The following is a 16,642-nucleotide window of genomic DNA, read 5'->3' on the forward strand; positions in this document are numbered from 1 at the left end:
GCTTTTGTGCAAGCAGCTTCAAAGAGTATCAGGATAATATGTTCAAATTGCATACTACATTAAAAAGGCCTTTAAGTAACAGATGAATGAACTTCCAGACCGCAAGAATTGCCCTCTCTTCACTTCCACCAGCATCCTCCACAATCTTCTTTGGCTGGTGATGTTAACCCATACCCCAGCCTGATTTGGGGCTGGAGCATGCAGTTGCTTTTCCTTCAGCAACTTCTGTTTCACGCTCCTTTTTCCACCCAGGCATTGTATAGGGCTTCTGCTGCAAACAGAGATGTCACTCATTGTACAAGGTGTTAGGAGAGAGTTGATTACAAAATCTGTATTTTGGGAGTATACTACTCACCTATGAAGTATCAGTCTTGTTTGTTATCCTTTGTCCAGTGTGCCAAGTTTGGTGGTGAAAAGCTGACACCTTTGGGCTTTAATTTTTGCTCTTCCTCTGAACCACTGAACAACATCTTTTTAAAGATTCGTGATCTGGTCACTGACCTGCTATTAGGGATTGTTACCTTTTTCTTTCTGGTGGAGTTGGGCTGACTGCGCTCAAAAATCAAAGCATACCTTGGCAAGGAGACACTTTTTCCACAGGCAGGACACTTGATTAGTCTTGTAATCAAGATACAAGTATTGATCATTAGCACTGGTTAACTCATTGGTCATTCTGCTTCTCCTGGGTATTTGCTGTAACTAATTATTTTGGTGTCTTCTTTTTTCAGCATTTTTCTAAAAGAACTAGAAAAATACGAACAACTGCCTGAGGATGTGGGCCACTGCTTCGTCACCTGGGTAATGAGGCTTCTTTTCATTATTTATTCAAATTAATTCCTCCATCACAGAGGGAAACAAGCTAGGAATTGGAGCAAGGGTTATATCCTTAGTGATAAGTGAGGTTAGGAGCTAATCTGGAATGACTGCTTTGTCCCTCACCTCTCACCATGAAAGGTCCCCTCCCTTAACTCTGTTCCTAAGCAGTGGAGTGAATGCTTTCTAAAGCCTCTCTCCTTGTCCTGCACTGACTAGCACAGCTTTTACCTCTGCTGGTTCCTGTTTAATAGTATATTGTTAAACCAAACCTGTATTTAGGTATGATCTTCTTTGTGAAGGGTCCTGGGGGAACAGACCTTTCAAATTTTAATATGCCTTCCTTACAGAATTATAGTTGTGCCATGAGGACTCTACAAAGACGTGAACAACATATTTTATCAACATTTTCCATCATAAATTACTGTCAAATGCTGAGCCACTGTGCTCTCTCATTCTATTACCCAATGCCAGAGTAATTTCCAACTGGACTTTGAAATGTTGATGCTAAGAGTCTTCATGGGTGTAGGAGGCTCCGGGAATTTGCTACAGTAATTTATCTGTATGAAAGCTGGTCTCTTTTGAAAATATTTACCAAGCAAATCAGCCATCTTCATGTTTTCTCCTCTGGTTTTATTCGTATTTCAAAGCTGGGAATTAGTATTTTAAAAGTCATTACAGAAATTGTCACTTATTAAAAAAAATGAGCATGTTTGGGTGATTTCAAAATGGGCTTTTAATTTAAAAACATGACACAAATATTGGTGAAACGGATTCAGAAGTGTTTTTTACAAAGAAGACATTAAATATTTATGAAAGAGGAACACATTTTATGTATCATTCTGTGTAAAATCTTCATGGTACTTTTAAGACACTACCACAACATCTCACTAATAGTTCATGTCCAGACCTGTGTGCATGGTTACAGATATACATAAAAAGCTGCCTGCCCAATTGTCCTGTTATTTAGATACCTGGTATAAAAAATGCAATAGTCATAAAAGAAAGCTATCCTCCTCTTCTGTTTCCCTGTGTCTTTTGAGACCAAAGTTCAAAAATGCAAAACTGCAGTAAGGCAGGAGTGCACAGATGCTCTTAATTTCCCTTTAAAAATAAATAAATTAGGAAATTAAATGCAAAACACTCCTAGCACAACATAAAGTTTGTGCCATTAAAGTCTGAACCAAGATAGGGAAGGCAAGTCTGGCCCAGGCATCACAAATCTGAGCCAGTCTTAAGCCAAAAATGTTGACTCAGTCCAATTTAAGATTATCGAGTCTCTTGCCCAGTTTTTATACTGGCTTTATTGTCAAGCAAGTGATAGAGCCAACACTCATGACTGGATTTTGAGACCTGCAAACTTCTGGATACAGTCCGTGTAATTAGAGCTCTTAGAAATTATTTTATATCTGGTTTAACTTTTTTTGACCTTCCCTTTGTATCATTTGTAAAGAAAGCCTCCCATAGGTGTTACATGGTGCACCTCTCCTCAGAACTGCTCAGGTAAGGTAAGAACTGGCTGTAAGTCATCTGTTCTTAATTTACAAATCTTATGTCTCTTTGAGGGTAAGGTTTATCACCTGTATTTGTCCTGGTGAGCCTTAATGAAAGACTGTGGGAGCAGAAAAATAGCTTATCTTGCTTTTCCCTTGATGTTTGTTTTCACAGGCAGATAAATTTCAGATGTATGTCACCTACTGCAAAAACAAGCCTGACTCCAACCAGCTCATCCTGGAACATGCAGGGACTTTCTTTGATGTAAGCAGCCACTGCCATTTTCATTCAGTGTGCACAGGGCAGCTGAAATACTTCCTCTTTACATCTGAGCAACGGATTCTTTTTTTTGCTTTGGGGTTTGGGTATTTCATTCCACTGCAGATTTTGCATGCTGTGAAAACTGGTAGGCTGTGGTATGATGTGTGATCTTCATCAGCGTGGCAAGTCATTTTTAATAGAGAGATACACATTCTTATGGGAACCTTTGTGCATTTTTTAGACCAAATCCTTTCTAAAAATCTGGTTTAGATGTACCCTCTGCTTCGGAGTTTAGTGGTGGAATGAAAAGCAGATCCTATTATATTTTCTCACTTCAAATCCCTTAGCCCAAAACAAGATCCTTCCCTCCTGTTCTGCAGATTTTACCCACCCCGTTTACTTCGTCATGCTAGTAAGGAGCTTCACTGGCTGCAGTTAGACTATTTCCCTTACAAGCACTACATCAGGTGATAAACATTTGCAGGCTTCAACCCCAGTTTTGTAGGCTGAGAAAAATCTTTAAAGTTTTTGAGTACTTTTAAACTAAGCTTTCCCTCTGATTTTTGGAACTTTATCCATTTTCCCATGCTTGACTGCTACTGTATAGCTTTAATTGGTTGCCTTTCTGAAAAAAAGTAAAAAAAAAAAAAAAAGTAAAAAAAAAGCCAAGACCTCTTTTCCAAAGCGCTGAAAATCACCTTACGAATGTAACCACTCGGCAGGATTCAACCTGTGATGTGGTTGGCAGCTGACGTGAATCAGCTCCTCTGGGTTTCCTATGTGGCAATAGTTATAGCATTTCAGTTAAACTCAACACTGAAAGATCTCGCATGAGCCAGATGAAAAACGATGAACTTTTCTTTTGCTTTGTTACTATATGGTCTGCAAGTGGAATTGAATTGAATTGAATTGAAGGGATTTTCCAGGAGGTGGCGCTTGAGCCTGTTGATTGGTTTATCCTGGCTGGTGACGCCTGGAGGGTGTGAGCCTCCTTAGGTGTCTATCAGTGTTGTTTGCAAAGGTTAAAAGTGTTTCCTCTGCTAAGCTTTTCCACTCCAGGTCTATATATGGGATGGAAACCTGTTGCTTAATAGTGAATATTCAAGTTTTAGTATCTGACATCTGTTTTGCAAGAGGAGATGTTTTCCTTCCATTCTGCTGTGCTATCCAGTGATGCCTGTGCAAAAAGAAAGCTGCGTATCCTCCCCCCAGAAAAATCTTCTAAGGTAGTGCAAGGTACCTGTAGATCCTTCTCACCTTGGTCTTGGACTGGCAGTGGTTCAGTGGCAGGACAGGAAACAGTCTGGCCTAAGGAACACAGAGAAATAGCTGGTTCTTTCCTTCCAGGCAGAACATGGAATTTCGCGAAACACCCTAATGGTGAGAGTGAGTTATCTAGAATAACACCCCTTGATAAGAAGCCTGCCTGAAGATCAGAAGTTTACAACTCCTCAAATTGGATAAACCATAGAAAGCCATCTTTGGGATGAAAACAAGAAGTCCCAAGTCCCAGTAATCTGTTTGAACCCTTCAAACCCATGGAGAGTTTGCAGCTTCAGGGCTCATTGAAAGGGTTAGCTGATTAGGAGGAGCAAAGATAAGTGACATGTTGTACGAAACTATGAAAAGAATTAGTAACAGCGCTGTCATTGCTGGGATGTTCTAAGAGCAGAAGTGAAGCCATATATGTAGGGAAAAGCAGTTTCTCTTCTTAGACCAGTTAATACAGATGGAAAATTATGCACAAACTCTCAATAATGAAAACTGTCTGGTTTATCCTATAGCATTAGTCTAATGAAGGATAAAGAGTATCATCTTCCCTCCCTACAGATCATGCTTTGTTTATAAAATTCATCAGTTATGGGTATGGTTATATTAGCTGGAATTTGCATAGGGAATGAAACTACTATGCTTACTCTTAACTGACTGCAGTAGACTTACAAATCAAGTTCTTTTATATCTTTCTTGTTCAGCATCTGAGAGTATTACTATGTTTCAAAGATAAATGATGCCTACCATATTTAGCAATCTTTAATATTTGTAATATCATATACTTCAGGCTAGTAAGATGTATTTTTGATTGCCAACATGTGTTGGCCCTCAGCTTCAGCTGGTGGAAATCAAAATATTATTGAGGTGATCATGTTGATTTTATTGTCTGTTATTTAAATGAGCTTTTGTCCTAAGGACAAAGGCAAGGTTTGTTTCAGTTATCTACATGCTGCTTCTATTGTGAATATTTATTTTCTTTAAATCAGTTGTTATATTCAGGAAGCCTCAGGGCACCTTTAACTTGCACGCCAGCATGGGACATGGTAAAAGCTCATTGACTTTTGTAGCATTGCAGATTATTGTCTTTCTGCATGGATGATGTTTCTTAGACATTTTCTCCGCTGAGCTGGAGTGTCCCTTAGGAAATGGGGAGAGGCACAAGCAGAAATATTTTTTTCTGAAATTGCTCACCAACCATTCGTGTCATGCATTACAAAACCTAAATGTTTTGTGAGAGCTTTAGTGCTGAATCAGACTACTCAGCAAGCCATTGGTCTGTATACACAGTTCAGGATGCAGTTTGTTCTCCAACTAAACAATTGTACACTATTAGATGACTTACCTTAATTTGTGAATCTCTTTAGACATTTAATACAAAATCTGGGCACTTTATCATTGTTTCATGGCAAACTCAGCAGTTCTTATGGTACGAAATTGTATTTAAGTGTTCCTGTCTCCATGTTGTCCATTCAAGGTCCTCTGAGGGTCCTGTGCTGCCCTGTGCAGAGGACATTCTTGGTGTTTGGGATTCTGTCATTGAATGTAAGATTACACATTGATCCTGTTCTGCAGCTCACCTAGTTTGCAATACACAACTGCAGCACATGTTGCCTTGTCAGATACCTTCATGTCTTCTAGGCCTTGGAACACTTTTCCACCCAAGAAATAACTTGGGTCTAATAATGCGCCATGGTGCAACTATAATGTGAATGAAGCTTGCTTTAAACAAGAAGCTGGGCAAAGCAGAAAGCACAGAGCCCTGTGGCTAGCCTGCTTCTGAAATCTGCAAGCTGCTTCAAAGATAGCTCAGAGATATCTGTGCTTCATGTTACTTAGAGGTGTGTGAGAAATGCCTGCACTACTGAGCTCTGCCCTGCACAGACCTCTCCATTTTCCATCTCCACCCGCATTACATCCAGACATCTCCAGATGTTACAAATTCAACCCAACACATGCTCCAGCAGTCTGCCATCTTACTCCAACACTTGAGGGACCAGAGGGAAAAGCTGCAGGGAGAATGTCGCTTGCCAGCAATGTACTTATTGCCTTCCTGCTGCAGGTCACTCCGCCAACACTCTGTCTCTGCACAGTATGACCAGGGAGCATCCTGGCAGAGCAAGGAATGCCTGAAGGGGTGGTATTTTGCTGGGAGCATGTCTTGCTATTGAGAGAGCCGAGAGGAAGGAGGAGAGCTAAATTCATTATTTGGATCCTGCAAAAACAATTGTACTTAGCTCCAGGAAGTTCACAGACATGGCCGAGGGCTTGCTGGCTCCTGCAGTTACTAATAGAGTCCCAAGCCGTGCTCTGCAGGCAGTGTCCCTGTTTGGTGCCAGCCATGACTCAGCTTCATGCAAATTCCATTAACCCACACATGGAGCCACTTCTCTTTTGGGTCTTTTTTGTGGCACCAGTGTTATCTTTTTTTCTAAGACAAACTTACCTAGTACAAAAAAGTATGTATTTGTTGGCACACTGTGTGAAAAGTGGCTATTTTTATATCCAACCATAAACACTGGAGCTAAAAAAACCCAGTAACCTCCCCAGTACTCAGCAGAAAATCAGACTGTATACAAAAAGAGAATCTCTATTCTTGGCAGCTCCTCGACCTTCGTCTTCTGTGACTTCTTTACAGCTCCAAATTTACCCTCCAGTAGCTGGAGATAAGTGCCGTTGCTCTTCCCCATCTGCTCCGGTAGGAACCAAGGATTTTTTGAGGTCCAGGAGCAAGGGTAGGCATGCCCTGGTGAAGACAGAAGGAATTACAACCTCTTCTATTTCAGCAGAGAATCTGCCCCTGTAGGGCTTAAGTTTGAAGCCTTCTAGAAGGCTAAATATTCAGTTTAGGGTCCTGTAGGATTTTCAGGAGCTCCTGACTCCCACTGGAACCAGCAGGAGGGAGGCAGCAGGGCCCTTTGCAGACCTCACCAGATGCCTATTTGCACTGTCTCCAGAAGTTCACGAGCACACCACACTGATCAGCACAGACATTTTGGTTGAGATTCAGGTGACAAAACAGAAGCATTCAGTGCTGTAAAAGGTGTCAGAAGGGTATCTCTCCTGGGCCCCAGGTGTCACCTCAGAATACCATAGATCTGTCATCACTGTGTCAGACCTGTTACTTGCATGTGGATATTTCAGCTACCCCAGGGTTCTCAAATGGTATTAGACACTGTTTAGACAGCTAAATTGCACCCTACGCATGCAATTTAATTTAATGTCACTCCATTTTAATTGGATGTTAAGACTCTGCTTTCAGCCTTCATAGCTAAGAGAAACCAGTTGACATGAAAGATAAGTCATATTTAAATTGTTTACTCAACATAGCCTTAGCTTGACTTGCACAAGGCCCCTGCAGTTTAAGCAGCCTTAGGAGGACTCTGCAGTTTATTGCCAGCCTCTTTGAAACCACAGTTATTTGCATCTGAGCTTAAAGAGAGTTAAAAAACTAAACAAAGCCAGAGATCCAGAGCTAAAATTAGTTATGGGTGGGTCTGTCTGGCAGCAATTTAATAGTTTTCCATGACTGACTGCTGTTTTTATCTCTTCTAGGAAATTCAGCAAAGACATGGTCTGGCCAACTCTATCTCCTCTTACTTAATCAAACCTGTCCAGAGGATCACAAAATATCAACTCCTACTGAAGGTAGTACTGAAGCTCACCATAGTGAGCTGCCCAAATCAGTTCATGCTCTGCATGAACATGCGCAGCAGTTCATGGGTGTAATGAATTAACCTATTCTTAAGGGAGCTGTTTCATCACCTGTTCATGACCTGTTAGCAGCTGCTGCTGAGCTGCTGCTCCTACTTTCCACACCTGAGCATAGCAACAAAGTGTGAAATCAGACTGGGTATTTGGGTATTTTAAAGGAAAAGACTCACAGAAAGAAAAAAGCAAACAGTAAAAAACTGATCACCTGTTTCAAGTGTTTATTTGGAGGAGGGTTGTGTTCAGGATGTTTTTGGTTTGGTTTGGTTTGTTTTTTTTTATCCAAGTGTACTTAAACCTAAAAAGTGGGAACCGAGAAAGGGAAATTTGAAAGGAAGACAGGACTGTTTACTTTCCTTCTTGCTAAAGTTTATGATATGTAATGTTTTGATTAAACACTTCAGTGATAGAACTTTGGGAAATTTCACTGAAATGTGACCGAGACTCCTTCGTTTGCATTAGATTCTATTTGGGAGCTAAAATGTTTGCCTTTGAAAAACAGGGAAAAGCTTCATATACAAAGCAAGGACTTCTAAGTGAAACATTAACATTTCACATCTTTGTTGGTTTGTCATAAGTTGGTTAAAGGTTTCTGCAGTGTTTGTGAGTAGGTGAATTTTAGATCTAACTTAGAAGAAAAAGCATCTGGGAGGTAAGGGAAGAGACAGAATCTGACTTTGAAAAGCTAGGACGAGATAGGATGCTTGCATCTTTTTAAATCTGCCTGTGTATACACCAAAGGACTGATGTATTGTACTAGGAAGGTACTTTACTGAGTACATTTAATATGTTCACAAATTTGTGCTTTGTACCAGTTTACTGAAGCAGCACACAGGTATATTATAGTCTAGTGAGCACTGTGGAACAGCAAGCCTGCAACTGCACAAACCATCTGCTAATGGGAAGGCTAAACCACCCATTCAGTCATCACCCCTTTGGTTTCATCCTCAGGTGAATCTTTCCTGAAGGGATCTCCCTGCCCTGAGCACAGCACACTGCCAGCCTTGCAGTACTCATGAGAACTGCAGGATCAGGCAGGGGTCCTGCAAGCTGCCTGACACAGCTGTACTGACTGATGACTGCAGCATAGACATAAGTCCCCAGGAATCTGAGTGCACAGTCTCACTTGAGAGCACCTTGTTTTGTCATATTTTATAGTCATTCCCATTTAATCCCCACTATCTGTGAGTATCCACAGTGGATTTTGATGCAGTTCAGCTTTCTCCTGTCACTGTTAGCAAAGCAGTTGCATGTACCAAGTAACACATTCAGATATCAAGCCGGTATGTTGAACAGTTTGTTCATAGGTGTTCATTGCTTCTTAGGAACTGCTGACCTGCTGCGAGGAGGGCAAAGGGGAACTCAAAGATGGTCTGGAGGTGATGCTCAGTGTCCCAAAGAAGGCCAACGACGCAATGCACGTCAGCATGCTGGAAGGTAGCAGATGGGCAGGTGGCCAGGTGGCCAGGGCAGGGGAGGGACCGCCAATAAATGAAGCCTCTTGTGTAGAAAGTTAGTACAGGCTGACTGTAGCAATACTGTTGTTTGATCATAATTCTCAGGTTCTTCCTAGCTCATTTCTGATATTTCTCCAAAAGTCTGGGAAGAATAAAGCTGGCTAGGAAATCTTGGGTATTTATTTATATCTTGTGTGCATGTATGTATGTATTTATATTTGTGTATGTATATGTGCATTCACGTGAGTATGTCTACATATACAGTGTATGTATATATTTGGTTAAGACATTCTTACTTAATGAAACAAAAAACCCCCTCATGAAACAGTATCAGTTTAGCTGCTGGCATCTGTAATGATTATTGGATGAAAACACTTCTAAATACTGTCTCAATATTTCAAAGGGAAAAGTTCTGATTTTCTGAGTCAAAACAACTTGTGTTTGAAAATGTTAGTATAATTATTCCCAAGAGTAAAAAAAAAGAAAGGCAAAAAGTATTATTAAAAAGTATTTCCAAATGATAGAAAATATTTTGATTGCCTCAAAATTAAGTCTTTGGTGGATTTTAGACGTGTGGAGTATTTCTAAAATTTAAAAATTTTATTACAGGCAGAGATGCTTTATTGCCTCGCAAGCATTTTCTTGGCCTGGGAAAATCATTTCCATCCTGGCTTGAGCCAGGACCAGGAAACAAGCAGAATATTAAAACAGTCAAGAAAAAAGAAATGGTGCCAGTAGCTAAGCAGCATTTTAAGACCAAGTGGTTAAAATTTCAGGGGCAAACTGACCCAGCATAGGCAGGAACGCTATAAAGATGTTTTTAACTGTGGTGTCTGGTGAAGAGCCAGGTTTCCTAAAGTAATGCCTAGATAATCTGTCCCCATGAGAAGAACAGCACCATGGAATAAGAAGAAGCAGGGACGACTTTGTTAGGGTAGGCAGACAGTTGTCTTCTGAATAAAACATAATTCCTGAATATTTGGAGCAGGGACCAGGGCTCTTTGCTGATCTCTCAGGGCTATTTGGCATGAGCAACGGTGGGCTGTGCTGGTGAAGGAGCAGTGCCCACCTCTGAAGGGAAGTGTGACCCCACAAGCAGCTGAGACAGTAGCTTGGAGGGCACTTTGCACTAGGGACTTCCTTTTCCCTCAAGCATTCCAGTTATGTGGAGGTAGTCCTGTGATCCTCAGCCATGTGAAGGTTTTCGACATGCAGCTTGGAAAATGAGTAACTCCTGGAAAGCTTGTTTCAGACACCATACCAATTTGCTCTCAGATGTAGCTCCCCCATGGCACTGCTGTGGACTCACAGCCCCCTGAAGTTTGGGTTAGCATGCTTGAAGGCATCATGGTATGAGGGGGCACTTCCAGCCACTGCATGTTGCATTTATCTGAATTTGTATTAACATGCAGAAGATCTTTTGCATTGCAGTTCTGTGTACAGTAACCAGCACTGAAATCCTTAGAATGTTTATCTTTAAGTAATTACTACTACACTTTAGCTGCAGTCTCATTTAGCACATATGATTTATTTGCCTTTAGTGAAATAAATACATCATTGCAGCAGGAAAAAGAAGAAAAATATTTTCATTGGGGTAATGGTTGCCCATTAGTATCCTTTCAGAATATGCATTAAAAAAAAAAAAAAAGGGAAAGACCCTTTTATTTCAAGTCCTTACTGCTCTGATGTTTCTGGGCATTACTGGTCCCAAGAACAAATACAAGCTAATGTGTTTTATGTTTTCAGGGTTTGATGAGAACCTGGATGTCCAGGGAGAGCTGATTCTTCAGGATTCCTTCCAAGTGTGGGATCCCAAGTCTCTCATTCGGAAGGGCCGTGAGAGGCATTTGTTTCTCTTTGAAATCTCTTTGGTGTTTAGCAAAGAGATCAAAGATTCTTCAGGACACACAAAATATGTTTACAAGAACAAGTTACTGGTAGGTGTGGCTGCAAAGAAAATGTTCTGGGTGTTGTGTTTCTTGTAGGTAGAGGCTGAGTTTGGGGGATGGCTCATATGTCCCCATGCTGGGTTGGGGATACCCATACCACCTGGAAGGACTGGCTCTGGACCCTGTGGGGCTCACCTGGAAGCTAAGGTTGTAGTGAGTCTGGAGAGATTTAAGACAGTGAGATGTAAAGGGTCAGTGGGAAATACAAGGACAGTCACTCAACCCATTCATTTCCCTGCCATCCCCTGGTGGTTTTCTGGTTCTTTTTTCTGTGTGTAGCAAATCAGAGACAAGATCTCACTTCCCTGTCCACCTCTGCCTCTCCACTTCTCACTACAAATGTAAACTTTTCTAGACTCATGAGATTTCATATACAGGTAATCTCTCATCATCTCTCCTCCATACTAGACCTCAGAACTGGGAGTGACTGAACATGTTGAAGGAGATCCCTGTAAATTTGCTTTGTGGTCTGGACGAACACCATCCTCAGACAATAAAACAGTGCTGAAAGTAAGTCTTTTCTCCTTGTTTTCTTTGACTGTAGAGCTTCTAGTTGAGACCCTGGGAGCACTAAATTAAATGTCAGTTTCTTCCCTCGCAGTATTCATATAGCTTCCATGTCTGTCAGTAGGGTCATGCCTGCATCAAGAGCAATTCAGCTCTAAGGCCTCAATATGAATCAGGATAGTACAGTTGTGCAGCCTTGCTGAAATTAGTTTCTTCTTGCAGCCTGGGTTGAGCAGCTGCACACTGACACAGGGCATGTCTCAGGGTGTCTGGAAGGTGTAATACTCTTAGTCCTTTGCTACTAGGCTTATTGATGGTCAAACCTCCAGAGCTGACAGCCATTTCTGTCAAGTGAGTTTCTAACGAAGAATTTGTGTTACAGTTATGTTGTCTGATAACCTATTTCCCCTCTACAGAGTGTGCTGTATTGCTGGTATTAAAGGTATTTATCCAGAGCTTAGCTGCTTTGCTGCTGCCTGCCAAGTAGGTCTGGTAAAAATACCCTCAATTCTCAAGGGGTTACCAGGTACTTCAGCAGCTAAAACTGTGCAGCAGAGAGGAGAAACAGTTAATTGTGCATTTTCAACAGCCAGCCATGATTCTTCTACATAGGAGGTGACATCCTGGGAATATTATAAAGTCTCCATCTTTCTGCCTTGTGGAATTTTAGGCATCCAGTATTGAAACAAAACAGGAATGGATCAAAAACATACGGGAAGTCATTCAAGAAAGGATTATCCATCTGAAAGGAGCTCTGAAAGAGCCAATTCAGCTCCCCAAGACACCAGCAAAGCAGCGGAACAACAGTAGAAGGTAATCTCAGTCATTCTGTACCACATGAAATCACAAGGTTTTTCTCAACCAACAGCAGTGTAGTGTCTGTGGGCTTTTTACTGGATTCACTTACTATTGTCAAAAGCAGTTTTCATCGTGTTTGCTTTTTACATGTTGTCTTGGCAAAAGTAGCTAGAAAGATTTTCTATGATATACATACAATGGTGTTTTATTTTAGTAATTCAAAGTGTTAGAGAGACATGAATGATAAAAATTCCTCAGACTCCAAGGTTATGTTTCTTTCCCAAAGTAAAATTTAATTCTTCGTCCTTGAGTGTTAGGGGATTTTTTTTTTATTTTTTTTTCCCCTTGTTTGGCATTTTGAATTGTTTGACAATGAAAATCGCAGCTGGTCATAACAATATATCACTGCAGTGGAGAATTGATGTTTCATCATCAAATGCAAATTCATTTCAGCCTGCGAGGTAATATTAATTTTTTTGCCAACTCTTTTGAATCCTGAATTAAATAAGAATTGTAGAAAATTAATTGTTCTTTTGCTGTTATGCTGGTATTCCCAAAAGCCACCTACAATTTGAACATCTCCATTTCCTCATCAAGTTTTATTACTCTTGCTTCAGGCTGTATTATAGAGGCATCCAAAGCATGAGTCACCAAGGTCACCCAGGAGACTTGTAGCAAGGCAGAGATCCAAACATTTCTTCCTGGAGACATGCACCAATACAAGAGTTTTCTAGTAGAGAATGGAGATCTTACTTATCTTTTTCTTTTCCTTAAATATGTATTTTATATTATTTAAAAGTTTCTTTTGAAAGATCAGTAAAAATTTAGGAGGATTGTATCTATACAGCAAAAAGGAAGAAAATACGCTCTGTTAGCAGACTCATGGAGTTAGGGTTCTGAGCTCTATACTGTCTTTATTTATGTTTGTTTGGATATAATTTTTATGGCTCAGTATTAAATTCCTGAAGATGTTCCTGTGAGACAAGAGAAATATCCCTTTCTTCAGTGCCATATGTAGCCTGGGCTGAATAGTTTAGGTTAAGGCAGAAATCTAACTGAAGGAAAATTTTTGCCTGACACCCTCATTAGAGAGCTATTTATGAACACCACAGTTGTCTTTGCTGTAAACATGCAGGCAATGGCCATCCTGTTTTCAGCAGCAAACATTGTTATTATGTGCTAATCCAAACCCTATAGCTGAGGTTGACATCATTTTAAATTGCAAGCTACATAGCAGCATGGGCTGCATCAGTGAGGTAATTTTAGAACAAAGCCAGCACTGGCACACTGACTCAGCACTTCTCAAATCCACTTATAAAGTTGTGCATATTCCAAGGTGGTATGTTAACTAAGCATCGTTGTTTCCCTATTATGTCTTGTGCAGAGATGGAGTAGATGATGCAGATAGCCAAGGAGATGGCAGCAGTCAACCTGACACCATTTCCATTGCATCCAGGACATCACAGAACACAGTGGATAGTGATAAGGTAGGACTAAAATGTGAAAATAGACTGCAACTAATCACCCCGAGAAAAATGTAAGTGAAGAGCAGAACAGAAGGCAAAATAAAGCCACCTGTCTAGGTGCTCATTAGCATTGCTGTTTTACATGGTAACATCTTTGTTGCTGCAGCTTCTTTGTGGTTAATGCTCAGAGGTTGAATTGACTCTGAAGAAATGCAGCCCAGAGCAGCCTTTTCTTCCCTAGTAGAACTTGCCCTATGGGAGTCAGGTTCTGAATCAGCAAAGGGTTATGTTCCATGTTTTCCCTCTGAGCTAAAATCAGTAGTCTGTTGGAGGGAATACAGGTGCTTACACACCAATTAATAAAGCAAAATTGGGATCCTGGCTGGTATCTTGAGAGCCAGCCCTTTTCAGAGAGTGATTCTGGACCTCTCTTCTCATGGACATATGGTGGAGCATATGGATGGCCCCAAGATGCACTAGATTCTGTTGGAATGCTGCGCACTGTTGGCACATATGTACTTGCTGTTTTACTTATCAGATGATTTGAGCCCAGATTCCCAGCTCCACTAAAATGTCTGACTTGAATTTGTCACCCTGGTACCTCCAACTGTGGTCTTCAGCTGAATTAGCAGTTGGTGGCTGTTAGTAATAATTTGCCTTAGCTACACTGATGGGGTTTGTCATATCCGCTGAATGTCTATAGTCTCTTCATGTGTTGTTTTGAAATCATTTGTATCTTACTGCAGAATTCATCCTTTTTCACCATCATGGGTTTATGTGTTTGTCAGGGCTTTAATTATGCTGCCACTTACACAAGGTAGAAGGGTGTCTTCACAAATCAGAGTTCTGATTTCAGACACCTGTCTTTTCTGTTGTAAAGTTTGTAAGTAGGGTTCAGCGCAGACATTATTTTGAAAGCTGGACTCAGAAATAGGATTTAATTGCAAATAAGTTAACCTTTGTAAGACCACATGTTGTATTTATCTTAAAGACATGTTCCTATGCATTTCCTTTATGACCACTAATGTGCATTAGAAAAGTATTAATCTTCACAATCCAAAGGCCACTGTAACGTATGCAAATACTTTGCCTGAAGTTCAAGAAGTGTTTTCTTATGTCTTCAATCCACAAGGAGTTGCTTCCTTTTCCTTGTTTTTCACATTTATCATTCCTGAAAAAGTCCCTGACTTAGTAGAGTACTTGAGCTCATGCTTTATTTTAAGTATTTGCATAAGCTTTGCTTGTTTGCTCCAAGCTCATGGACTCAGTTGCATGAATTATGCTAGACAGGCAAGGTATAGGTAAGATGCTCCATATTGCATGCTGTAGCTGCATATAAGGTATATAGTGCCAACAGCATAGGAAACTGTGTCTAATCTGAAAAACGGCCCATCATAGCAACAGTTGGTTTAAGGATGCAAAACCTGAAAAGGTTATAGGAATTTCTATGCAAAACCTTGTTTGAACTTAATACTGAATGTGTGTGAGATAAATTAAGCATCAGATCATACAGGGAAAAAAATCTTGCCACTGGGGAAAAGCCAGATTAGTTCTAGGACTCTGTTATGTTTTTTACTTTTTAGGTGGGGGGGTTCACTTGCTGATTTAAGGCTATCTGTGTGTTCTTTTGTCCTTATATACATTTAATGAATAGAAACAAATTCCAGTGTACAGCTAAGTTTAAATATACTTGCATGTGCTTTGTGAAATCTGAGCAACTATCATCACTGGATAGAGAGCAAGTTCTTGCTGAACAGTTTCAATGCGTTGAGCTTATCTTCTAGGATGGTCTGAGTGAATCTTGTTGGACTGGGAAGATTTACCTTCTCACATAGACTGGTACTGAGTTACTGACTGGCACTGGAAGACTGTACCAGATCATGCTCTCTAGTTAAGGTTTCTTGGCTGAGTTGGTAGTGCTTGGTAAACACAGTAAGCTACGTGCTATAGTTAACTCACATGGTACTGATAACAGCGCTGACAGGTATTCAGCAAACAGTGGTTCCCCTGCTTATTTAACTCCAGCGTAGTCAGCAGTTATTCCCAGGAGTTCAGAATCAGGCACTGATTTTTTTTGAAGTTGTAGCCTCTGTGTGTGCCCAGCAAGATCTCCATCCACGGAAGCCAGGAGAAAGAGCTCCTGCTTTTAAAAACTCCTGCTGCTCACAACAGCTTCATTTAGAGACACACCCAAATAGCTTTGAAGTGCTGGCAGTGTGCCAGGATAGCAGCAGATTAATCCTGAACTGTGACCACCTTTGTCAGTACCAGAAGCAATTCTCAAATAATATTTAAGGGTTGATACTACTCTCTGAAGGCAAAAGAATTCAAAGATTTAGTTAACATACTTTGTCCTTTCCCTAAATCTTGCTATTACACTCAAGGATTACCTAACACAATAGCTGAATCTTCAGACAAGAATGCCAAACAACATTTTAGACAAAGCAGACCACAACCTCTCTAAAATTCACAGCTTCAGATAGCACTGCTGCTTAATAACATTCCTTGTGCCTCAAGTCATATGTATTTCTTTCGACCTATTTGTGAGCCATCTCCTTCTGGGTTCCAAGTTGTGATTTCTGTCTCCTCTTTCATCATGTTGTAGCCCTAGAGCAAAGCTTTACCTTTGCATTTGAAACTTCTAAAAAAACAGAAGGGTTTTGTTGTTAGGTGGGAATGGGATAACATTACTGTAAATGCACCAATGATTTTGCTTTCTCTCAAGACAGCTGAACCTAGCCATAGCATTTATCATTCGAGGGATCATTTGGTGCAGAGGATAGAGCACTTGATGGGGGCGGAAGAGCTGATTCCTAGTTCCAGTCTGCCACTCACATATTGGATACCATCACAAATTGCATCTGATGGCACATCACACTTGTCTTTATTTTTGTTTGTTTGGATTAGGAATATGGGG

The 16,642-nt window shown here is 40.6% G+C and overlaps 1 protein-coding gene across 13 annotated transcripts in view; it reads left to right on the forward strand.

Annotated features, from left to right (window-relative positions):
• Nucleotides 1-16,642, forward strand: part of KALRN (kalirin RhoGEF kinase) — a 514,059-nt gene that overhangs the window by 362,186 nt on the left and 135,231 nt on the right. For 12 of the 13 annotated variants that reach the window (XM_057430159.1, XM_057430148.1, XM_057430152.1 and 9 more), the window contains exons 26-33: nucleotides 729-798; nucleotides 2,482-2,571; nucleotides 7,393-7,485; nucleotides 8,874-8,985; nucleotides 10,752-10,942; nucleotides 11,363-11,464; nucleotides 12,132-12,274; nucleotides 13,644-13,746. In XM_057430159.1, the coding sequence (XP_057286142.1) occupies nucleotides 729-798; nucleotides 2,482-2,571; nucleotides 7,393-7,485; nucleotides 8,874-8,985; nucleotides 10,752-10,942; nucleotides 11,363-11,464; nucleotides 12,132-12,274; nucleotides 13,644-13,746 (904 nt within the window). Of the gene's footprint in view, nucleotides 1-728; nucleotides 799-2,481; nucleotides 2,572-7,392; nucleotides 7,486-8,873; nucleotides 8,986-10,751; nucleotides 10,943-11,362; nucleotides 11,465-12,131; nucleotides 12,275-13,643; nucleotides 13,747-13,891; nucleotides 14,345-16,642 lie in introns of those variants that run through there. The other variant, XM_057430160.1, reaches the window with a different exon arrangement.

This window comes from Pezoporus wallicus, unplaced genomic scaffold (genome assembly GCF_028554395.1).
Source record: "Pezoporus wallicus isolate ANWC-B61680 ecotype Strahan unplaced genomic scaffold, APGP_CSIRO_Pwel_v1 contig_5261, whole genome shotgun sequence".
NCBI classification, from domain to species: domain Eukaryota; kingdom Metazoa; phylum Chordata; class Aves; order Psittaciformes; family Psittacidae; genus Pezoporus; species Pezoporus wallicus.